Below are 25,512 nucleotides of genomic sequence, written 5' to 3' on the forward strand. Positions count from 1 at the left end.
CACTGTGAGATAACCACATAGCCTACACAGTGAGATAACCACATAGCCTACACTGTCATATAACCACATAGCCTACACTGTGAGATTACCACATAGCTTATACTCTCATATAACCATATAGCCTATACTGTCATATAACCATATAGCCTATACTGTCATATAACCACATAGCCTATACTGTGAGATAACTGTATAGCCTATACTGTGAGATAACCACATAGCCTATAATGTGAGATAACTACATAGCCTATACTGTGAGATAACCATATAGCCTATACTGTCATATAACCACATAGCCTATACTGTCATATAACCACATAGCCTATACTGTCATATAACCACATAGCCTATACTGTGAGATAACCATATAGCCTATACTGTGAGATAACCATATAGCCTATACTGTGAGATAACCACATAGCCTACACTGTGAGATAATCACATAGCCTACACTGTGAGATAACCACATAGCCTACACTGTGAGATAACCACATAGTCTACACAGTGAGATAACCACATAGCCTACACTGTCATATAACCACATAGCCTACACTGTGAGATTACCACATAGCTTATACTCTCATATAACCATATAGCCTATACTGTCATATAACCATATAGCCTATACTGTCATATAACCACATAGCCTACACTGTGAGATAACAACATAGCCTACACTGTGAGATAACCACATAGCCTACACTGTGATATAACTATATAGCCTATACTGTGATATAACTATATAGCGTGTTTGGTAGGCCTATACTGTGATATAACCACATAAATAGCTTGTTTGATAGGCCTATACTGTGATATAACTATATAGCGTGTTTGACAGGCCTTTGCTGTGACATAACCACATAAATAGCTTGTTTGACAGGCCTATATTGAGATATAACTATATAGCGTGTTTGACAGGCCTTTACTGTGGCATAACCACATAAATAGCTTGTTTGACAGGCCTATACTGTGATATAACTATATAGCGTGTTTGACAGGCCTTTGCTGTGACATAACCACATAAATAGCTTGTTTGACAGGCCTATACTGTGATATAACTATATAGCGTGTTTGACAGGCCTTTGCTGTGATATAACCACATAAATAGCTTGTTTGATAGCCCTATACTTTGGTATAACCATATAGCTTGTTTGATAGGCCTACACTGTGACATAACCACATAAATAGCTTGTTTGACAGGCCTATACTGTGATATAACTATATAGCGTGTTTGGTAGGCCTATACTGTCATATAACCACATAAATAGCTTGTTTGATAGGCCTATACTGTGATATTACTATATAGCGTGTTTGATAGGCCTATACTGTGATATATCCACATAGCTTGTTTGATAGGCGTATACTGTGATATTACTATATAGCGTGTTTGATAGGCCTATACTGTGATATTACTATATAGCGTGTTTGATAGGCCTATACTGTGATATATCCACATAAATAGCTTGTTTGATAGGCCTATACTGTGATATATCCACATAAATAGCTTGTTTGATAGGCCTATATTGTGATATGACCACATAAATAGCTTGTTTGATAGGCCTATACTGTGATATAACTATATAGCGTGTTTGACAGGCCTATGCTGTGATATAACCACATAAATAGCTTGTTTGATAGGCCTATGCTGTGATATAACTATATAGCGTGTTTGATAGGCCTACACTGTGATATAACCACATACATAGCTTGTTTGACGGACCTATACTGTGATATAAGTATATAGCATGTTTGATAGGCCTATACTGTCATATAACCACATAAATAGCTTGTTTGCTAGGCATATACTGTGATATCTATATAGCGTGTTTGATAGGCCTATACTGTGATATAACTATATAGCTTGTTTGACAGGCCTATACTGTGATATAACTATATAGCTTGTTTGACAGGCCTATACTGTGATATAACTATATAGCTTGTTTGACAGGCCTATACTGTGATATCTATATAGCGTGTTTGACAGGCCTATACTGTGATATAACTATATAGCTTGTTAGACAGGCCTATACTGTGATATCTATATAGCGTGTTTGATAGGCCTATGCTGTGATATATCTATATAGCGTGTTTGACAGGCCTATACTGTGATATAACTATATAGCGTGTTTGACAGGCCTATACTGTGATATAACTATATAGCGTGTTTGACAGGCCTATACTGTGATATAACTATATAGCGTGTTTGACAGGCCTATACTGTAATATCTATATAGCGTGTTTGATAGGCCTATACTGCTTCAGGGGGCCCCGCGGTGATGTGTACATTTATCATATAACATTTAGTGAAATATCTTAAAATATCAGTGAAATAAAAGTGTTGTCAGTCACTCAGTGACGATAACACATTTTAGAGTGAAAATTTCACTATTTCACTCTAAAATGTGTTATCGTCATTGTAGAAAGTGTTATCTTCACTGTAAGAAAGCCGGAACTATTTTTCTGCTGGCATTTTAAAAATAAAGGTAAATTGCCAAAAGTTATATAATAAATAGATGAGATATAAATCATATTTGACCCCCCCCCCCCCCCCCCCCCCTGCCTGAAATATCCTCTATTTATTTTATTCAGGTAATTTTTCCCCCTCTCCCCGAGGGGATTACAAAATATATATCCTGGGAAGGGTCCCCGCTGTTATTTGTGCTATAGGCTCCGCGTATCCTTAAACCGGCTCTGACACTACTACTACTACTACTACTACTACTACTACTACTACTACTACTACTACTACTACTACTACTACTACTACTACTACTACTACTACTACTACTACTACTACTACATGTTTTTATTTTTCATACTTCTGTACAAAATATTATGTTTGGATTTAATGGTTCGCTGCCGGACTATGAATATCTTTGTGTCTTTCTCTCAATATTAAGGCAGCAATGTCTGCTAAATATGTACACTTAAAGCAGTTAGGTCTGTGCACTCCACCCCACCCCACCCGTCTCTCTGTTACATAATTTGCGATATAGGTCAACACACGACCTATACACACAATTGTTTAATACGATGGATCCCCCTGACGTACCCAACTAAACACTAAATTTCAGGAAACCCGGCCCAGAATTTTCTGAAATTTTTTATGAAACAGCTTTAAAAAAATCCTCCAGTCTAAAGGTTCCAATGTACAAAATCAATTCCCATTGCCGATAATGTTAACGTTTACAAATAAAACTGATATTTATAATCACACACACACAAGTAGTAAGTAGGCTACTCAAATAAAAAATGGTACCTCGCATTAATATACCTGCAAGAAAATGGGGGGGGGGGGGGGGGGGGGGGTGTCACATACCATTTAAGAGATTTAATTCGTGTTTTTGTTAGTAGCCCTAATTGTTACCAGAATAGTTTAATGTTGTTCACTATGGCACCCATCCTTCGCAGATTTGTGACGATAAAACTTGGCTTACAAGTTTCTATATGAACACCAAAACCGCTTTGCGTCGTTTTCTATAGCAACATTTCCTAGCCTGTTAGTGAGACTTGCGTGAAACCTGCACCGTTTCGTAGTCATATCAAACTTGGGCTATAACCATAGGCGTACGGGCTCCCATTTTTTGTGTAGGGGGGCAGGCCGTCTTTTGCCCGAATTAAACGAAAATGCTTGAATCTGGATAACAACATTTATTCATGTTAGCATTACTGTTAAACAGCTATAATATATGGTTGCAAACGAATCGCCACGCAGTTTTACATGGATTACACCTAATTTTGAGGGTAGAATGATGGAAATACATGGTAAAAGGATCTCACGATTCTCAGGTTAGTAGGGCCTCCACGCGTCCAACATATTGGACTCGAGTACTCGTGGGTCAAACTCGACCCGGACCCGAGAACCCGACACTTACGCTGGATGATAATGAGACTAAGGAATACAGTAAACTAGCACTATGCATCTGAATTCCAGCTCTGAACATGTATACATGTCAAATCATGCCATTGTATTGCATTTAGAAACCGGCTGATATGTTCAGTGCTGTGACGGACAGACGGAAGGCCAACTTAAAAAGAGAAGCCAACATTTGATCATATAACCATTGAGTAACTTGTATTACTGATTAGTTACTGCTGAAATTAATGCCCTACATGGTCTCACTTGCACTCGGAGTCCTCCGAACGGGCTCGAGTCTTGCTAGACTCGGCCTGTGCCAGAGTACTCGTGGAGACCTTACAGGTTAGCACATTTTGCCTGAATATCTGTATACTTTTTGCCCAAATTTGAGGTTTTGATCCAGCACTAGGGGAGGGGGGAGGCAGTTGCGTACGCTTATGGCTATAACATGTACGTTGCGCTCCTTCTACCGTTTTCTACGGCTACAAAGTACGAAGCTGTTGAGGAGCCTGCAGAAGGCCCTGTGGAAGCGTTTGTTGAAGCTGTACAGGAGCAAGGGATTGATCACGGAATTCACGAAGCCGGCCCACTTGGCGAACGTCCACAAGTCGTGCGGGATCGTGTACCTCACGAACGGGTTGACGACGCCGCACACGAAGAACGGCGACCAGCAGACGCCGAAGCAGGCCATGATGATGCCGAGGGCCTTGGCGATCCGCTCGTTCTGGGTCTTGCTGTCGCGCCTACCCGCGCCCACCTTCTGCACGTGCACGACCTCCTTCAGGTGCCTGGCGGCGGCCAGGTAGATCCTCCAGTTGAGGATACCCATCAGCAGCAGCGGGACGAGGAAGGCGACGACGAAGCCGACCAGCGCGAACCGGCGGTTGAAGACCAGCTCGCAGTCCTGGCCCTGCTTGAGGACGTGCATGCAGTGGACAACGTCGTCGATGTCGATGTGGTTCCACCTGTTCATGATGGGCACGAACGACAGCAGGGCGGGCATCAGCCAGCAGGCGAGCAGCAGCGCGACGGCTACCGACGACGACAGCCGCAGGAAGGGTCTGCACATGGCCAGGTAGCGGTCGAGCGCCAGGCAGCACAGGTTGTAGATGGACGCCGTGCACGTCATCACGCAGAAGCTGTGCGCCACCAGGCACGACGTCCTGCCGAGAGACCACACGCGGTTCGTGAAGTTCATGTAGATGTCGTACGGCATCACCAACGTCGCCACGCACAGGTCGGCCACGGCGAGCGACACGACGAAGGCGTTCGTCAGCGTCTGCATGTGCGAGAACATGGCCACGGACAGGATGACGAGCGTGTTGCCCACGACGGCCAGCAGCGGCAGGCAGGACAGCACCAGGGTCATCATGTAGCGCGTCGCCATGCCGTGCATCGTCTGGCTGCCCATCATGGTGGCCAGCATCGTCGAACAGATTTCGTGTGTCAGCCGCGTACCATTGGACATGTCTTCTCTCACACAGTGCCTTACTTGACGATGGCCCTCTTCCAGCGATGTGTGCCTTACTTGACGATCGCCCTCTTCCAGCGATGTGTGCCTTACTTGGCGATCACCGTCTTCCAGCGATGTGTGCCTTACTTGACGATGGCCCTCTTCCAGCGATGTGTGCCTTACTTGACGATGGCCCTCTTCCAGCGATGTGTGCCTTACTTGACGATCGCCCTCTTCCAGCGATGTGTGCCTTACTTGGCGATCACCGTCTTCCAGCGATGTGTGCCTTACTTGACGATGGCCCTCTTCCAGCGATGTGTGCCTTACTTGACGATGGCCCTCTTCCAGCGATGTGTGCCTTACTTGACGATGGCCCTCTTCCAACGATGTGTCCCTTACTTGACGATCGCCGTCTTCCAGCGATGTGTGCCTTACTTGACGAATGCTCTTCCAGCGATGTGTGCCTTACTTGACGAATGCCCTCTTCCAGCGATGTGTGCCTTACTTGACGATCGCCCTCTTCCAGCGATGTGTGCCTTACTTGATGATCACCGTCTTCCAGCGATGTGTGCCTTACTTGACGATCGCCGTCTTCCAGCGATGTGTGCCTTACTTGACGAATGCTTTCTTCCAGCGATGTGTGCCTTACTCGACGATCGCCCTCTTGCAGCGATGTGTGCCTTACTTGACAATCGCCCTCTTGCAGCGATGTGTGCCTTACTTGACGATCGCCCTCTTCCAGCGATGTGTGCCTTAATTGACGATCGCCCTCTTGTAGCGATGTGTGCAGTTCTTGAAAACAATGATCTGTAATCCACGGAAGGGAATTCTACTGCCTTACTTGACGATCGCCGTCTTCCAACGATGTGTGCAGTTCTTGAAAACAATTATCTGTAATCCACGGAGGGGAAATCTACTCTGTATTGAAACGATTCTGTATACAGTTCTTCAAAAACAGGTTGTGCACTGCCTTTGCAAGGAACGTTTTGAAGACATCTGAACAATTTGGTACAGTTCTTCAAGCGCCTCAAAGTAAAACTTGAAAACTAGAGTTCTCATGGCCAAAACGCCACACCAGATGGTTTAAAAACAACAACCACCCCAATAATAATAACAATAGTAAAGAAAGAGAACTGATTTTGTTTTCTATCTTTAAATAAATATTATGGATGGACAATATATATATATTTTTAATAATTTGTGTTACACATTAGCGTTGTCCGAGGCAAAGTAGGAGGGGGTTTGTTTTAGTTTTTTATTGTTATTTTTGTACTGTTGATGTTGTTGTTTTTGTAATAGTAGTCGTTATCTTTTTCACATCTGCTTTGAATTTTCCTCTCCAGATTACCTATAGGAACAGTCTCGACAACATTGTTTATACAGCACTGCATGCGCATTGACTGGTCTGAACGGAGTTCTCCAAAGAAGTGTCCTGAAGTTAACTGAAAGTACAGAAAAGTAGAAGCAGGGATAAAACGCAAATTCCGTCTGTCCCTAACCCATATGAGTGACGTAATTCATAATCGATATAATGATCGGATGAAGATAGGCCTACATGCATCCAGTGGGGTAGCGAGGTGGTGGTGGTGGGGAGGGTGGCATACACCCCCAATCAAACCTTTTTGTTAACTATTAAATTTTATGAAATCATACATACATAGTGTGGGTTGTCCCTTCCCAAATATGCCCCCCCCCCCCCCAATAAAATCCAGCACATACATCACATTAGCAGATTTACGAGTTACCAAATGACATACATGCATCACATTAACAGTTTTACAAATAAACAATAGATACATGCATCACATTAACAGTTTTACGAGTACAATAGATACATGCATCACATTAACAGTTTTACAAATAAACAATAGATACATGCATCACATTAACAGTTTTACGAGTGAACAATAGATACATGCATCACATTAACAGTTTTACAAATAAACAATAGATACATGCATCACATTAACAGTTTTACGAGTGAACAATGAAAATACATGCATCACATTAACAGTTTTACGAATAAACAATAAAGATACATGCATCACATTAACAGCTTTACGAGTTAATAATGGAGATACATTAATCACATAAACACGCAATTAGCATAAACAAACATAATTATAGTGTAATAAACGAGCTTCCATTTCGTATGTTTTGTTCCGAGTGAAATAATATTCAGTCGTCACGAGCTTTAGTGTGCACTGGCGTAGGAAGCAGGGGAGGGGTGGGACAGAGAGGCATGTGCCCCCTACTTTGTAACAGCAGCGATGGTTTATATATATTAATATTTTACGTGTGTGTGTGTGTGTGTGTGTGTTTGTGTGCCTCCCATCATACTTTTTGGCACCTTCCTACGCCCGTGGTGTGTGTGTGTGTGTGTGTGTGTGTTCCTCCCATCATACCTTTTGGGACCTTCCTACGCCGTGATGTGTGTGTGTGTGTGTGTGTGTGTGTGTGTTCCTCCCATCATACCTTTTTGGCACCTTCCTACGCCCGTGGTGTGTGTGTGTGTGTTCCTTCCATCATACCTCTTTGGCACCTTCCTACGCCCGTGGTGTGTGTGTGTGTGTGTGTTCCTCTCATCATACCTTTTGGTACCTTCCTACGCCCGTGGTGTGTGTGTGTGTGTGTGTGTGTGTGTGTGTGTGTGTGTGTGCGCGCGCGCGCGTATGTGCCTCCCATCTCCTCCAGACAGAAAATGGGTTAGGCTAAGGGCTAGGGTTAAGAAAATCATACAGTAATGATAAGAGTCATTACTTTTGTCAAAAGGTTAACGAAAAAAATAAAATATGCAAAACATCTGGGTATGGTGTCATACCTGTTTTGCCCTCTGGCAGAAACCCTGCTATTGAATCAAGAATTTATTCTAGAACATTCCTTCCGAAATCTTGGAATCCATGGATTTCTGTAAATACATGAACAGAGTTTTAATTTTAAAATCTAACTGTAACCATATTAACCGATTGACGCGTAAATGTAAAGTTGCGTACCCCACAAACGCAAACCATCCCATCCAGTGACCCGAAATCTTGCACCTAGTAAACATCAAACTCACCACAACATCCAATCAGAAACCTCAACAAATCTTATAAAAAAATGTCCAACACAGTTTGACGTCACATGTCTGAATATTTGTGGGAAGACAACTGACGTCAAATTATGACGTCATTGACTATTGTGAACTTACTATCTAGTACAGTGGACGACATACTGTTACTCTTCGCACCCTTCTTTTGGCTTGTATACTAATAAATATAACATATCCAACGGTAAAATATTTTATATGATACATTTGACAAAAGGTACTTTATATTTCTTTCATCTTTTAAAACTTAAACTTAACGTTTTGTCCAGAATGATGATTATATAATTTTGACAGGCATGGAGGGAGAGAGAGATTGGAGGAGATAGGCGGGGGTGGGGGTGGGGGTGGGGGTGGGGGTGGGGGTGGGGGGTTGGGTAGTGCACAGACCTGACTGCCTTAAATATATATTTTTAGCAGACTGCTGCCTTAATATTTAAAACCTAAAACTTGAAATGGTCAATAATTAATTATATTTATTATATACTATAGTATCTAGAACAATTTCGGTACTGCAACTAATGCCGATTCTTTATATGCGTGATAAAATATCTAAAATTAATTACTAACAGTCCCCAAATAGTTAAAACTCTTCTTAACGATTTAATCAAATATGTTCAGCAGACTGTCGAAGGACTGGTCTCCAGTTTACATACATAGCTGTCAGTGAGTGTCAGTAATACCGATAACCGTGTTCTTTATCGGGGGTGGGTGTGTGGGGGTCGGGATATAGCTCAGTGGTAAAATCCTCGCATGATGCGTGGTCTGTCTGGGATCGATGCCCGTCGGTGACCCATTGGGCTATTTCTCGTTCCAGCCAGTGCACCATGACTGGTATATCAAAGGCCGTGGTATGTGCAATCCTGTCTGTGGGATGGTGCATAAATAAAAATCCCTTGCAACTAACGGGAAAATGTAGCGGGTTTCCTCCCTAAGACTATATGTCAAAATTGTCAAATGTTTGGCATCCAGTAGCTGATGATTAATAAATCAATGTGCCCTAGTGAGTAGTACCCGGGCCTATATAGCGCCATGACCTACTTTCCGTGACCTTGACCTTGATGACGTCACGGCCTTGTACCGTGACCTCGTCCTGTATAGCCCCATGACCTACTTTCCGTGGCCCTGACCTACTTAGACTGACCTTGATGACGTCACGGCCTACTGTGCCGTGTGCAACGTCCTACTGACCCGACCCTCACTTACTTAGAACAATAACGTGTTGAGACATTATCAGTTTTAAACACACGTGAGACACGTGTTTTTGTCACTATGTTTTGTCATATATTTTATGTACTACATTTTTGTTGTTTAGTAATAAAATTGTGTGTTGTATCCTTTTGTTATTTATAAATAGCATGACTTTGTGGCACGTAGGTCAGTTGAGAACCATGTCTCGGTGGGAAAGGTACCTAGAGTCTATTTACTACGATGCAAAGCACCCTGGGAGTTATGCAGGTCCTAGTAAACTGTATCAAGCTGTTAAAGCAGAGGGTAAATTTAACATTCCTCTGACACGTATTAAATCATGGTTGAAAGGTCAAGAGACCTATACCATGACACATCAAGTGAGGCGAAAGTTTCCACGTAATACCTATGTTGTGGAAGGGTTAGACAGTCACTGGCAATCCGATCTAATGGATATGGTCAGTTTGGCTAAATACAATGAAGGGGTGAGATACCTCATGGTGATCATTGACCTGTTCTCCAGGTACTTGTGGGTGCTACCACTCAAGTCGAAAACGGGGAACGACGTGGTAGAGACTTTGACAGAATTCTGGAAATCAGAGTCCAGAAAACCCAAGCTGTTTCAGTCCGATTCAGGGTCAGAATACAAGAACCATAAGGTCAAAGCATTGTTGAAGTCGCATGGCATAACGCAGCTGTTTGCTCTAAATGAAACCAAAGCAAGTTATGCCGAACGGGTCATTAAGACCATCAAAATGCGTCTCTATCGCTACATGTTAAAAAACTTTACTTACAAGTACATGGATGTTCTAGAGAAAGTCGTCTATAGCTATAACCACACCAAGCATCGAATGTTAGGTCAAACACCAGTCAGTGTCAACCAAACGAACGAAGAAGAGGTCCGTCTGTCTCAGTACCTGATCAAACCTAAAAAGGCAATCCACAAAAAGAAGTTTACATTTAACATAGGTGATAAAGTACGAGTCAGTCAGTCATCTTCGGGGCACCTTTGATCGGGAATACCAAGAGAAATGGTCTGGCGAAATATTTACCATTGAGAAAAGGTACTGGTCTCAAGGTAAAGACTTGTACAAATTAAAGGACTGGGGTGGTGATGCCATCGAAGGGACATTCTATGCAGCTGAACTTCAGAAGGTAAATGAGAATCCTGATCAACTGTACCGTATCCAAGACATTGTGAAAAGGAGAACACGGAACAAACAGAAAGAAGTGTTGGTGAAATGGCTTCACTGGCCTAAGAAGTACAATTCGTGGATTCCAGAAGCAGACGTTGTTCGATATCAGACAGTATAAAAGACCTCAGTACATGTTTGACTTTTCATTATCATGGAAGAAATTGTAGAGACACAACCTCTGTCAAGAAGTCATTCGGGTGATACCTGGACATTTTTTGGTAAACGTGTGGCCAAATCGGAAACGGTATTTTTCTCTCAAATCATCATCATATACGTGGTGGTGATTACGTGTATCATCAACTTATCTCTTCATCAAGGTAATTCTAACTTGTGGACAGCACTACTCAGCAGTAGCTTGGGTTATTTGCTGCCAAATCCCAAGATCAAAACGAATAAGCACCATGGATAAGTACATTACCATTCGAAGTACAGACAGTACGTCTTACTTTCCCGACAACACACACTGGTCTTTTAGAGTCAATCTATATGACAGACTACATCTCGGAAAAAAGTGGGTGGTAGCAGCCACCGAAATCACCATTCAGAACTGGGACGTCTCAAGAAAATCAGACTGTCGTGACATTTACGTGTGTTCCAACATCTGCCACAGCTCACACGTTGGAGAAAGAAAGGAGCCCTTGCTGAGACGCATCTGTTTGATGGGGAATAAAAAGGAAAAATCTTTTGTGTTTCCAAACTACCATTACGTACCCCTGAGACTGGAAGATGTGCAGATCGTGGACATCTATATACAGGACGCAGATGGCAATCCAGCTTCATTTATTACAGGACCAGTGACGGTGACACTGCACGTGAAACCACAGCCTTTTTGGTTTTAAGACATGGACCAATACGTGTTGAAACATTACAATTATTTAAAAATGATGACGAACATTCACGATTACCATATGACTCTGGGATTACTGAATGATATGAATGAAGAACAAATGTTGGCCTTGGTGGCGATTGTTCAAGGGTTGCTGGACGGACGTATTAACGTCACAGCAGGACAGAAACGTCGATTTTTACAGTCTAACAACGAGTATCTGAACATGTTGAAAATGCTGGTATCACCTGCCGTGATGAATAGAACTAGAAAACGTATATTGAAACAAAACACCCCATTGTTAGCCTTCATTTTGGACGACAGTCACTTGGATCAGATGAAAGCAAAAACCGTATGGTCAGTGGTCACGGACCGCTGGAGATATGCAGGATCTCTATAAATAGGATGTCTGTCAAAAACCATCATCATTTGAGATAGAACCTTCAGAGGAGCAACATGTCAGACCAATACAAGCTATATGTTCCAAACGTGGACAAGTGGACCCGTTTCTACAAGCTGCAGGCACAAGGCAAACTTCAGCCTCACTTCGAAATTCAACGTGGTGGGCAAAGTCAGATCATGTACAGTGTGGATCGATGCCTAGAACTCTACGACCCCACATGGAAAAAAGAAAAAGAAGAACAAAACAAACCCCCGGCACCCAGTGTTGTCATGGTCTCCCCAACGCAACAAGTAGTAGAACAAGCTAAGGCCGAACAGAAACGTCTTCTGAAAAGTATAAAAGGGAAAGCAACAGAGCAAGCAGTCAGTTCACCAAGAAAGCGCAAAGGAGACACAACGAACAGAAGCAATCAGAAAAAGCAGAAGACAGATCGCTTTAGTAAAAAGAAGTAAGATGGCTTCGTATATGAATAAAGCTGAAGTAGAGGCCCATGCCGAAGAATTATCTATTTTTGAACTTCCACGTACATTCACTTCGGTGGAAAAAATCTATTACGAAGATACGAGACCCACATCCCAGATCACCACGGAAAACAGTCCTGTGGAGTTTAACGTTTATGGACAAGGCATCGATTACATCGACCTGAAACGTACCAAACTACACGTGAAAGCCAAAATTACCAAAGCCGATGGCAGCATTTTGGTCAAAGATGAAAAGGTGGGACCCGTCAATCTATGGCTCCAGAGTTTGTGGTCTCAAGTGGATCTGACCCTCAATGGAAAACTCATCACTACCTCGACCAATCTGTATCCATACAAGAGCTATCTTAAAGTGTTGTTGAATGGTACGTCCACAGCTAAGGAATCGTCTCTGCAATCTCAACTGTACTACAAAGATGATGCACAAGACATAGACAGCTCAGATCCTATAACAGGCATCAATTCGGGACTTGCTAACAGAGGTGCTTTATGTGAAACCAGTCACACCGTGGATATGGAAGGACCGCTGTATGAAGACTTTTTCGACATCAAACGTTATCTCATCAATGGCGTCAATCTACAGATCAAACTGTTTCGGACCAGGCCTTCCTTCAGTTTGTTGGCAGGAGAAGATAATCCTGATTACAAAGTCAAGATCGAAGACGTATACCTCAGAATCTGCAAAGTGCGACCCAATACGGCCATCATCACAGCCCATGCCAAAACACTGCAGGACACTGAAGCCAAATATCCTTTCACAAGGAGCGACATCAAAGTGGCCTCTATACCCAAGGGACAACTGAGTTTCACCTGGGATCACCTGTTTCAAAATAAATGTCCCAACAAAGTTGTGGTGGCACTGGTCTCTGCCGAAGCAGTGAATGGCAGTTACACCAAAAATCCATTCAATTTTGCCATGTACGATCTGGACACGATTGCCTTGTACGTGAATGGAGAATCCTTACCGGCTCAACCTCTGCACGTAGGCAATAATCAGTACATCTCGGCCTACAACAGTCTGTTTGAAGGAAGAGAATCCATAGGACTGGACGTGTCTAGAGAGGATTTCTCAAGTGGATATGCTCTCTATCAATTCACCTTGGAACCTTACCACTTGAAGGACGGATACCTGGATCTTATAAAAAGGGGTAATCTTAGACTGGACTTACAGTTTAAAAAAGCCTTGCCAGAAACGGTCAACTGTTTGATCTACTCGGAAGACAACCTTCTGCTTCAAATCGACGGAGCCAGGAACGTCTTGTATGCAGAACCATGAACACTTTACAGTTGGAATGTGCTCTGAACGCTGATCCAGTCACGAGACATGTCAGAGTGTATGCTGCAGATGAACTTCCACAACACCGACTGACTCGTTTTCCACGAGGATTCATTGTCAATACAGAACCCTCGACGATGAGAGGACAACACTGGGTGGCCATATGGTTAGACAGTGCTAACCATGGAGAATTCTTTGACAGTTTTGGAAAGCCTCCAGCATATTACCAGAGACAATTTCGAGCCTTTCTGCAAAGAAACAGTACATGCACCCATTACAACGACAGGGTGCTTCAAGACGCCAACAGCAACTCGTGTGGACTTTTTGCTTTGTTTTACGTTGCTATGAAATCGACGGGATCGTCGCTCAGAGACATTCAAAATTATTTTTGTTCAGATATTATAGTCAACGAAGCTATCGTGTATCAGTTTGCCTTAACATATTTTAATCATTGTACATTATAGTGTTTGCCCTTAAGGCCTCTCGGTGTAACCCAATGTGTGTCCATTGCATGTGTAGTTGTCTCTAGAGAGACCAGAGATTGTAATTAGAAATAAATGAAAAACAACCCAAAATTTCGCTAGCCCACACAAGTCCCGCTCGAATCGATGGACGGTTGGGAGGTATGGCACTGTGTTCTGTTTTTACTACAACACAACATCAACATAACAACATTTTTCAAATCATTTATTTGCTCCCGTTTCAAATCAGTAGATATAAAGGTTAAGGAGCAGACCTTTATTCCACTTTACAATGATTTCCATTTAAATGTTTTCTTTCTCCTAATTTTCTTGAGCTTTCGTTGTGGTATTCCTGGTGGCCGCTTCTGTATGCTTGCTTCCATCTTTATTGATTTCTCTGGGGTCAGCATCTTCTTTGGGTCCATTGTCTTCACAACAGCCACGGGTTTGTACACTGTAGGAGGTGTTTGCCCTTTTCCATCTTGAATTTGTTTGGGTTGTGTTGCATCCATCACTTGTCCTTTTAATAGTCGTATATATTTTTCTTCAGGCACCAGAATGTTTTTGGCCACGTGTTGCATCATGCAGTTTTTAACAAGGGTGCTATACTCTGTAGCACGAGCACGATGATACCAGCTCTTAACACTTGTTTCTTCTTCTTGATAGAAACGGTCTTGTCACCCAACACACGTAATACGTTTTTGTGTTTCTTCAACTTTTCAAACGCCTGTTTAGAGAGTGGAACGTCACTATGCAATATGTTGGCAATGATGAATGTCAGGGTTTTCAACTGATCCTTGGTTATATGTTTCAACAGCAGACTTTTCTGTTTTGTCGATTTGCCAGACAGCAAGAACTGTAAGAACATCAGGTTCTCCTTGATGACTTGAGACATTTTGACGTGGCTTTAAAAATGCAGTGCTATTTATACTCTCGGGACGTAGACGATGGAGTCTTCATTGGGAAATATCCGAGTTCTCAGTCTCAGCTTATCATCACCATGGGGCGACATGTCCACCACCAAATAATTAAAAGGGGTCTTCATGGCATCCCTGTATGCTTCTACCAAAACACCAGCACGGCCAGGAAACAACTGACGGCCCAGCGTCATGATCTGTGATGTATCTCTCACATTTTTAAAGAGGACAAGATACCAGGTGTTGAGAGCAATGGTTCTGGCAGACTTTCCCTGTCCATAGAGGTTTTGGGTAATGAATACGACACTCAGTCTTCTGTGATGACATCCTTGTGTAAACAGTAGCTCTATGTCTTTGTGCTCTAGTACGTGATTCATCAAGTCATCCAAAATGATAAGTCCATGTTGTCCGTCGGCAAATTCTTCTATTTCTGTCTGCGTGGGTAACCCCGAATGAAACATTAGGTTAGCTACAGTCTTTTCCATTTCGTCGTAAAGTGTCTGGTACACGCCATAGCAATACATGATTTTCTTTGGAGGGTCTTTGACGTACATGCCATTCAGGTTCTTCAGAAGTCTGTATACCCACTGAGTCTTTCCAGCACCCGTTGGGCCTGATACACACATACTCGAGCAAGGTTCAAATGGTGTCAAACTCTGTGTTTCCCACCAAGGACGTGTGGGATCCACCACTGCTTCGGGACTCCACGAAATGGCACTCTTGGGTAACGTGGGTTTCACTGCTTCGAATGTCTCTTTTGTCAACCATGATACTCTGTTTTCCAAATGGTGTACTTGAGACAGATGGTTAGGAAGTCTCAACAAATTCTTGGCCTGACATCCAGGAACGGGACAATCTTTTCTGACACGACCCATAGCGACAAATGTATCTATTAAACTAAACTACTTTGCAAATCACAACTATTTTTATAGAGTGGCCCTGACGTGGCCCTGACGTGGCCCTGACGTGGCCCTGAGTGGCCCTGGTGTGGCCCTGAGTGGCCCTGAGTGGCCCTGACGTGGCCCTGACGTGGCCCTGACGTGGCCCTGACGTGGCCCTGACGTGGCCCTGAGTGGCCCTGGTGTGGCCCTGACGTGGCCCTGAGTGGCCCTGAGTGGCCCTGACGTGGCCCTGAGTGGCCCTGAGTGGCCCTGAGTGGCCCTGACGTGGCCCTGAGTGGCCCTGGCCCTGACGTGGCCCTGAGTGGCCCTGTGTGGCCCTGACGTGGCCCTGAGTGGCCCTGAGTGGCCCTGACGTGGCCCTGATGTGGCCCTGACGTGGCCCTGAGTGGCCCTGACGTGGCCCTGTGGCCCTGAGTGGCCCTGACGTGGCCCTGAGTGGCCCTGACGTGGCCCTGAGGTGGCCCTGAGTGGCCCTGAGGTGGCCCTGATGTGGCCCTGAGTGGCCCTGATGTGGCCCTGAGTGGCCCTGGTGTGGCCCTGTGTGGCCCTGATGTGGCCCTGACGTGGCCCTGACGTGGCCCTGAGTGGCCCTGACGTGGCCCTGAGTGGCCCTGAGGTGGCCCTGAGTGGCCCTGAGGTGGCCCTGACGTGGCCCTGGTGTGGCCCTGATGTGGCCCTGAGTGGCCCTGGTGTGGCCCTGAGTGGCCCTGATGTGGCCCTGACGTGGCCCTGACGTGGCCCTGGTGTGGCCCTGACGTGGCCCTGACGTGGCCCTGACGTGGCCCTGAGTGGCCCTGACGTGTGGCCCTGACGTGGCCCTGACGTGGCCCTGACGTGGCCCTGATGTGGCCCTGTGTGGCCCTGTGTGGCCCTGACGTGGCCCTGAGTGGCCCTGATGTGGCCCTGACGTGGCCCTGACGTGGCCCTGACGTGGCCCTGAGGTGGCCCTGACGTGGCCCTGACGTGGCCCTGAGTGGCCCTGGCCCTGTGTGGCCCTGATGTGGCCCTGACGTGGCCCTGACGTGGCCCTGACGTGGCCCTGACGTGGCCCTGATGTGGCCCTGACGTGGCCCTGATGTGGCCCTGAGTGGCCCTGAGTGGCCCTGAGTGGCCCTGACGTGGCCCTGACGTGGCCCTGAGTGGCCCTGACGTGGCCCTGACGTGGCCCTGAGTGGCCCTGACGTGGCCCTGATGTGGCCCTGACGTGGCCCTGAGTGGCCCTGAGTGGCCCTGACGTGGCCCTGACGTGGCCCTGACGTGGCCCTGACGTGGCCCTGACGTGGCCCTGAGTGGCCCTGACGTGGCCCTCTAACATCTAAATGTATCCTATGATATTTCTCTCCTGTTTGCCAGAGATATAAAAGTCCCTGTTGCCCCTTGTTTACCACGTGGAGGTCGGAGAGATTCAAACAAGATATACCAAATTTGATGTTTTTATGGAGAATGTAGTGGAGGGAATATACCAAGTTTGATGTTTCATACCGAGTTTGATTTTGAGGAACAAGTTTGATGAACTATACCTGTGATTGTAAAAATTTTTTTAATCCAAAACATTAATTTGCAGCTTCCCCCTTAAACACAACTTGTTTGTGTCCAAGAGGTGAGTGGAGAGTGGGATAATGCATGGAGAATTTAGATTACTTCTACACAAATTTTGAATTGCTGGCCTAAAATAACGGAGTATTGACTCCATAAATCACAAATGTATCGGACTATTTAAAAAAAATACAAAAGTGAATTTGAACTGCACTCAAACAAAGTCCGATAAAAAAAAAAAGTTACCGTGTGGAGACTAATACCAAGTTTGATTTTGGGAGATAAATACCAAGTTTGATGTTACATAATTTGAAATGGAGGAAAAATACCAAGTTTGATGTTTCATACCGAATTTGATGATTCATACAGAACTTAATAGCCATAAGGAAGAGTGTCCAAATTGTCTTGAATGACACGCTTTGGGTACACTATCTTGTACCTTTTCTCTTCCACTTTGTTGTAAATTTTTCTCTTCCTTTTTTCTCTTGAAATTTTGGATGGGTTCGTCACGGTCAGGGTAGCATCTCTGGTGGGTGACAAAACTATCTCGCGGATAGCTTCAAAGTTGATGAGCTGTGCATTGGCATAGTTTAAGGAAAAACCTCGCACCTTGCACACTTCTGAGCCTTTATTGGTTCTGTAGCCATAATTTTTGGGACCTCCACTGACAAATTCGGTGATGAACTGACCATCCAATTCGTCAGTCAATTCACCAAGATAATCTCCCAGAGGGGGCTGATAGTCTCCAGGCCTTGCCACGAAAATGACCGAGTCCGTGTCGTAGTACAACACATTTTCGTCCAGCTGTTCCAACACACTGTATAACTTCAATCTCGCCCAGGAAGTGGTAAAGGTCGCCAGAAAAACGTTGGTTTTTAAATCTTCTGGGATGAAGGTGGATTTGTGTTGGTATTCGAGCTGCAAAATGGTTTCTGTCAACACGTGGAAATCGATAACTTCTTTGGTGGGATCTGCCAACATCTGGAAGAAAACGTCTGCATTGCTTTCGTGGATGAAGGCAGACTGTTTCATGTTCAGACGTTGACCATACTTCCCCCAGAAACTGTTCAGACACAGCTTGGCCAGTGAACGAAGTCCCGGATTCTTTGTGATTTTATCTTTATCCAGCTGTACGCCCTCTTTGTCTCTGTATTGCCTGATGTATTGGTCTTTATCTTCATCTGTCAAACACCATTCGGGCCATCCACTGGCTTCTTGTTTTAGCTTGAGAAAGGTGTTGATGTACTCGGCAAAGAGACCACCGTCACGTGTCGTTGGATTGTACTGGGTTGTTTCAGGCCAGTGGTAGACCTCGTACACTGTGATGACTTGGTACCCCTTTTCCATGGCTTTAAGAATTTCTGGTATGCACCAGGTTCCAGTGATGTTCCTCTCTTCATCCGAATGATGGCATGGTGTTTGTAGTTCCTGATCCGAACAGGTTCTGCACAAAGGAAATTTGAGTTTTCCATTGGAACGGTAAGGCAGAACAGGATGGTAGAGTTTTCTAGGAGGGGCAACTTTCACCTTGGCGATTCCAAAGTATTGATCCAGTGGCTTGAAATCCTTGTGTATGATTTCAGGATGTCCTACGGGATACTGGCAATATTTGTTGACCCACGGATACAGAGATGTGAAATCCACGTACTTGACTTCTTCCCCTTCTTTGACTTTATAGTGTAACGTGCTGGCATTCGTTCTTCCTCCAAAGAATGAATCTCTGGGATTTAACCGGTCTTGAAGATCCAAAGAGTTCACAAACTGCTTCAGCTCTGGGTTGGATTTCTGAAGATGGTTAAACTCGTGTTCCCAGATTTCGATGACTTTGTATCCTTTCAGTTTCAGTTCTTCTCTCTTTCTACAGGTTAAGGCATACAGTTCTTCAATGGATTGACTGGTTCTAGGATGGATGGTGTTAGAGAACGCTCGTGTGGGAAACAGTGTCGACAGCCGTGCCACAAGCAGCCATGGAACTCAAAGGCCGTGTTCGTCTTAGCACAGAAACCATCCAGTCGGTAATGAGTTCCTGGTACCTGATGTTCCCCTCCATTGAGTGCATGCTGGATCTGGTACTTGTTCTGATTTCGGTGTTGAACCCATTCCAACCACTGGATGGACACTCTGCTGAATTGATCTTTTTGGATGTACCCCTCACTTGGCACTTGAGCTATAGGACTGGGTACAGTTTCAGACTCGACGATGGTCATCCCACGATCTCTCAACTCTTCTTCCGTCAGCCATAAATCAGGTTTCACCTTGATGGATCCATCCTCTCTTACCGTCATCCAGTCTGTGATTTCCTGGGTGTCTGTAAGTTTGACATGCTGATGTTTCTTGAGAAATTTGCTCTGAAAGATGCCCATACATACCGAGGCAATGGTGATGTACTGGGCAAACGGATCGATGCCATTGATGTAGGTGACAGCTTTGGTATCGAGGTCGATCTGTTTTTCACCAGTGGCTTCCAGCATCAGAGCTTGAAATTTTAAGCAGGCTTCTCTGAGAACAGCGACGTCAGAGACACAGTATTCCCTCATCTCTTTCTGAAAGTCGAACATTCCCTGTTGTTCAGCATGTCACTTAAGAAATGTTGATCTCTCCTTGGATCCCATGTAATTGGCACCATACATGTTAGGTTCCGGAAACGGTCCACGGTAATTCTGGTTTCCTAGGGTGTTAAAATAATGGGGAAAGTATCCCTTCTTCAGTTCCGTCAAACCAAATGCCTTGGGAAAAGCAGCCAGCTTCATGGGGAGAAAATTCAAGCTGTCAATAATCCTGATGTTAAGTCCTCTCTCCACTTGCAGGTACATGATTTTTGATCCATTGTAAATGATTTTTTGTGGATACATCGACTGGTCAATCATGTATTCCAGAAGAAAGTAGGCATCGTAGGCCTTGTTATTATGGGCGATAGCCGTGACATCTTTGTGGTCGTCTTGGAACAGCCATTGGCAAAACCGAATGTGGGCTCCGTCGCAGAAAAATATACATATTTGATGTAATCAAAAGTACACACGTGCTTACAATCGGTCTACCCCCGCCCACTAAACGAAAAAAACCGAGTCGTGTTATTTACTATGTTCAAGAATAGAAGCGTAAAACGTTATAAAAACAAAGTATATAGCTGCAATTTGCTTGGTTGAATTTATATCTTAAAGAAATCAATAAAAAAAAAGTTTTTATGAAAAAACATGATTGATTTAGCGGTCAGCAGATTGCTACATGGTATTTAAAAAATATTGCTTGCAAGATAAGGTGGGACAAAATTCTTTTTTGTTTTTTTTAAATAGGTTTGATTATTTCTAATTGTATTGATCTACATCTTAGTTTACGTTTTCAAATTTTAGCGCCCTTATTTGCTTGCATGAAAAAACGATTGACGTGTGACCTTACATTTTTGCTGACGTCACTCACTAATGCGTAAAAATAAACATACAGACGACACTTCGATAGATATTTTGGGCATGATCGCCATAAATTACGAAAACTACAAATGTTTTAATTGTCATACGGGTCATGTGTTTTTGACCTATTTTGGTTCATGTGTACAAAAAAAGCTATTTTTTAAGGTAACAAATAATTGGATATACATAAAAATTTCTTAGCTATTTGACCGTCTACACATCTTACTGTGAGGCTTAGAACGTAAACAAACGGTAGGTACTTTAAAAAGAGGTGAAATGACACGACTTAATAGAGACAACGACTCAACAAGGGTGAGAGTATAACACGTTTATAATGTTTGAATGACGTCAGTCTTTGAATGACGTTGCATACAAGAACTACTGCTTCCGTTTTTAGAACACTTTCAATGTAAAATTGTTATTTATTTCACCGTGTTTGAAGAAAGAACGATTTTCAAAAAGTACCATTTGTTAAAACGTTGTCCACCACTGCAAACACATAGATCTTCAAACTAAATCAGTATAAGAAAATTAAGTTACTATTTTCAAGTCTTGATCCAGTCGATTTCTAACAGTGACAAAATCTCTCAAAATGATCCAAATGAATCTTCTTCTAACAATGACGAAATATCTCAAACGAATAACAATGACGTAGTAGTTGTGGTCGTTTTCGGCGAGCGAATGACAATGAAACCGTATCTAGCCTTTTTATACTCTTTCGTGCCAGTCTAAGTAGGTCAGGGGCCGGTCTAAGTAGGTCAGGGGCCGGGTCAGTAGGACGTTGCACACGGCACAGTAGGCCAGTCTAAGTAGGTCAGGGCCACGGAAAGTAGGTCATGGGGCTATACAGGACGAGGTCATGGCACAAGGCCGTGACGTCATCAAGGTCAAGGTCACGGAAAGTAGGTCATGGCGCTATATAGGCCCGGGTACTACTCTAGTGGTGTCGTTAGACTAAACAAACTCTAACTTCTGTTCTTTATCACGCGTATTGACAGTAGGCAATTTAATAATTTAAATTGCGAACAATTCCGTTTAGAAACGATAATAATAAAAGTCTTTGTAATGTAGTAATTACATATTCCCAGTTACAGTGTAACATCTCAAAAATAGAGCTTCAAAAATGTGGGGGGTTTTTGGTTGGTTTTTTTTTTTTTTTTTTTTTTTTTTTTTTAAATAATTTCAATTTACTTTGACGTAAGAAGAAAAGTAAGTCTTTTGAAAATAACAACTTTGTCAAAAAACTATTTTTGTGTGCAATTTAGAAAACAATGGTCTCAGAAATAAATAACTTGTAGTAAAATCCTTAGTATGAAAAACATGAGAAGGACACTAGTGAATTAGTATGGCTGCCGTTGTCATATCCATTTTACTGCAAGTAAACAAACATCAGTGAACGCTTAGACCATCTTCACCCATCGATCCCACAAAAAAAATATACTCGTGCAAACCGCTCTTAGTAGGCCAATGTCTTTCTTTTAAAATATTAGATGTAGCACAAAGAACAAACCCCCATTTTATCAGGAACTATCTGCACGCTATATCAGCTTTTGTATGTGCGATGACCATCACGCTGTCCTGAGTAACACAATGAAATGACAAACGTAGACACCATATTTTCTATGCAACTAGTATTTCCATGCTTAAAGATATATGGTCAATTATGTCGTCACTTATTATCAGCATAATATTTTGGGACTAATACATAAAGTCTATCTTAATTTATTTGTTTCATCTGTTTTGGATATATCCTGGCCGCAACTATAAATTTACCTATTTACCTACACCAGGGTCCTCCTGGAGACATACTGACTGCCCTCACGAAGGAGTATGTGGCTCGCCAGTGCCAACCCGTTGTACATGGCTGGCTGCTGGTACCCCTCCTGGCCTTTAAATCAATAAATCTGTAACTGCCCTATTTACCAACCTGCCCCCTCCGACGGTGGGCTGAAACTCGCCTTCGATCTCAAAGATCGAGCATATATACTGAACAACATTGAAAACGCACCATCAGTTGATGATAACAAATGTGAATGGGGCGTATATCAGCATTAAAATATCAATGAATAAGTACCGTACTACCTTACAGACCATGCATGACGACGAATAACTTTAAAAAAACGATTGCCTGAACACTCTATTAAACAGAACACCAAAACACAACATATTGCACGCACAGCATGAAAAACGTAAATTGAATGTGCAAATTATGATGATCGACATCGAAATGAACAACGACGTTTGGCAGGAAGGTATCGTCATTGCAGATTACAACGTTGGCATGGTGTGCTATTCTGACGAATCCCGTTTCCATTTAAGGAATGCTGATGGTCGGTTGCGGGTGTGACGTAGGCATGGAGAACGTTACCACAATGACTGCCTTGTCCAAACTGATCGATGGGGTGGAGGGAGTGTCATGGTGTGGGGCGGGATCACTTATCATAACAGAACAGCACTCCATGTTTGCCGCGGCAGGATGAATGTCATTTACTACCGGGATAACGTCTTGCAAAATCATGTCATTCCCTTCTTTCATCAGCATCGGGATATGCACACGTTTCAGCAAGACAACGTCCAAGCGCACACAGCACGTGTTACAACACAGTATCGAGCGAACAATAATGTCCCTTTGCTTGAATGGCCAGCACTGTCCCCTGATTTATCGCCAATAGAGCATCTTTGAGATTACCTTGGTCAACGCATCTCACGTCGTCCACAAATGAATAACCTTAGAGAACTGGAAAACGTAGCCCAGTGGTAAAGCGCTCGCTCGATGCGCGGTCGGTTTAGGATCGATCCCCGTCGGTGGCCCCATTTGGCTATTTCTCGTTCCAGCCAGTGCTCCACAACTGATGTAACAGAGGCCGTGGTATGTACTATCCTGTCTGTGGGATGGTGCATATAAAAGATCCCTTGCTGCTAATCGAAAAGAGTAGCCCATGAAGTGGCGACAGCGGGTTTCCTCTCACTATATCGGTGTGGTCCTTAACCATATGTCTGACGCCATATAATCGTAATGAAATGTGTTGAGTGCGTAGTTAAATAAAACATTTCCTTCCTTCCTTCCCATCATTTCTAAACAACTCCAATTCTTTCACCACTACTGCGGGGTGCGCAATAACTTTAGAGGAAACCCGCTGTCGCCACATAGGCTACTATTTTACGATAGGCAGCAAGGGATCTTTTACTTGCGCTTCCCACAGGCAGGATAGCACAAACCATGGCCTTTGTTGAACCAGTTATGGATCACCAGTTATGCAAGTGGTTTACACCTACCCAATGAGCCTTGCGGAGCACTTAGTCAGGGTTTGGAGTCGGTATATGAGTTTTTAAAAATACCATGCCTCGACTGGGATCCGAACCCAGTACCAGACCGATGACTTAACCACTGCGCCACCGAGACCGGTTAAACTGTAATGAATGCTTGAGAATGGCGTTAAACAGGTACCTGTTTAACGGTTCGCCATTATGAGTCAAACGCTGAGTAGAGCGAATCTTACTCCGCGACTGCAGATATTTGTACACCCCCACAACCGGACAGGTGTTCTCATCTGCAAATCTATCCAGGTATGATAACTAACTGTTACCCCGTTGGCCAATCTGATACTTCCTTATGACACCCCTGCACGTGCTGTAACCTCACCGTGGTGCAGGGATGTAACATTCTCTTTGAGAATGGCCAATACAGCACAAAATTGAAATTTTGAGTAAAAGTCAGTATCTATCTGTGATATTTGTATTTTTGCTTTACACTGTTTTTATTTAAATCTTGAATTCTTTTACTGATGTTGATCATCACTTACTTTTTGCATTTACCATAGTTTGACACCCAATAGCCGATATATTTTTCGTGCTGGGGTGTCGTTAAACATTTATTCATTCATTCATTCATTCATTCTCTACTGTAGTAATTATAGTAAGGGACGGGACGTAGCCCAGTGGTCAAGCGCTCGCTTGATGCGCGGTCGGTTGGGGATTCATCCCCGTCGGTGGGCCCATTGGGCTATATCTCGTTCCAGCCAGTGCACCACGACAGGTATATCAAAGGCGGTGGTATATGCTATCCTGTCTGTGGGAAAGTGCATATAAAGCTGCATTAGAAACAAATGTAGCGGGTTTCCTCTGATGATTATATGTCAAAATTACCAACTGTTTTACATCCAAAAGCCTATGATAAATGAATCAATGTGCTCTAGTGGTGTCGTTAAACAACCCAAAACGTCTTCTTCCTTATAACAAGGTTTAGCTAATAAGGGATTTTTTTTTCTCCCGGCATGAAAAGGAAACTAACCGTTAAGTACCTCGACTGCCCTTCGGTGGCTGATATCTCCCATACACTTGGGAATGCGAAACATGCTAACTTGAAAGGAACAAACGTGTGATAATGTTGCCACTAATTTTTCTAAAACTGACAAAGTGATTGGACTGTGTACATCCAGCCTAGTATTTCCCCTATTAAAGCCCTCGAGGAGTTTTGATATTACACAGTGCGTTGTCGGGTCCTCGTGTCCATTTATTCTATGC

General features: G+C 43.6%; 3 protein-coding genes across 3 annotated transcripts; 1 reads left to right on the plus strand and 2 right to left on the minus strand.

The window, feature by feature from the left end:
* Nucleotides 1–4,325: 4,325 nt before the first annotated feature.
* Nucleotides 4,326–5,327, minus strand: LOC121385476 (5-hydroxytryptamine receptor 4-like). Its single transcript, XM_041516174.1, has one exon. It carries the CDS (start codon nt 5,325–5,327, stop codon nt 4,326–4,328), a length of 1,002 nt encoding a protein of 333 aa, XP_041372108.1.
* A 7,136-nt stretch (nt 5,328–12,463) lies between these two features.
* Nucleotides 12,464–13,765, plus strand: LOC121385478 (uncharacterized protein F54H12.2-like). The gene has a single exon (XM_041516177.1). It carries the CDS (start codon nt 12,464–12,466, stop codon nt 13,763–13,765), a length of 1,302 nt encoding a protein of 433 aa, XP_041372111.1.
* Nucleotides 13,766–17,953: 4,188 nt separating this feature from the next.
* LOC121385479 lies at nt 17,954–20,139 on the minus strand. The gene is made up of 2 exons (XM_041516178.1): nt 19,730–20,139; nt 17,954–19,439 (listed from the first exon to the last, which is right to left on the minus strand). Exons 1-2 carry the CDS (start codon nt 20,137–20,139, stop codon nt 17,954–17,956), a joined length of 1,896 nt encoding a protein of 631 aa, XP_041372112.1.
* Between the last annotated feature and the right edge of the window lie 5,373 nt (nt 20,140–25,512).

Source organism: Gigantopelta aegis, chromosome 11 (genome assembly GCF_016097555.1).
Source record: "Gigantopelta aegis isolate Gae_Host chromosome 11, Gae_host_genome, whole genome shotgun sequence".
NCBI classification, from domain to species: Eukaryota; Metazoa; Mollusca; class Gastropoda; order Neomphalida; family Peltospiridae; genus Gigantopelta; species Gigantopelta aegis.

Excerpts from the sequence above, each read along its gene's own strand:
- LOC121385476 (XM_041516174.1), bottom strand. The coding sequence starts at position 5,327 with ATGTCCAATGGTACGCGGCTGACACACGAAATCTGTTCGACGATGCTG.
- LOC121385478 (XM_041516177.1), top strand. The coding sequence starts at position 12,464 with ATGGCTTCGTATATGAATAAAGCTGAAGTAGAGGCCCATGCCGAAGAA.
- LOC121385479 (XM_041516178.1), bottom strand. The coding sequence starts at position 20,139 with ATGTTCGACTTTCAGAAAGAGATGAGGGAATACTGTGTCTCTGACGTC. Across the intron at positions 19,440-19,729 it reads GCTCAAGTGCCAAGTGAGGG|AAAGAGAGAAGAACTGAAAC; the intron begins GTACATCCAAAA and ends CTTAACCTGTAG.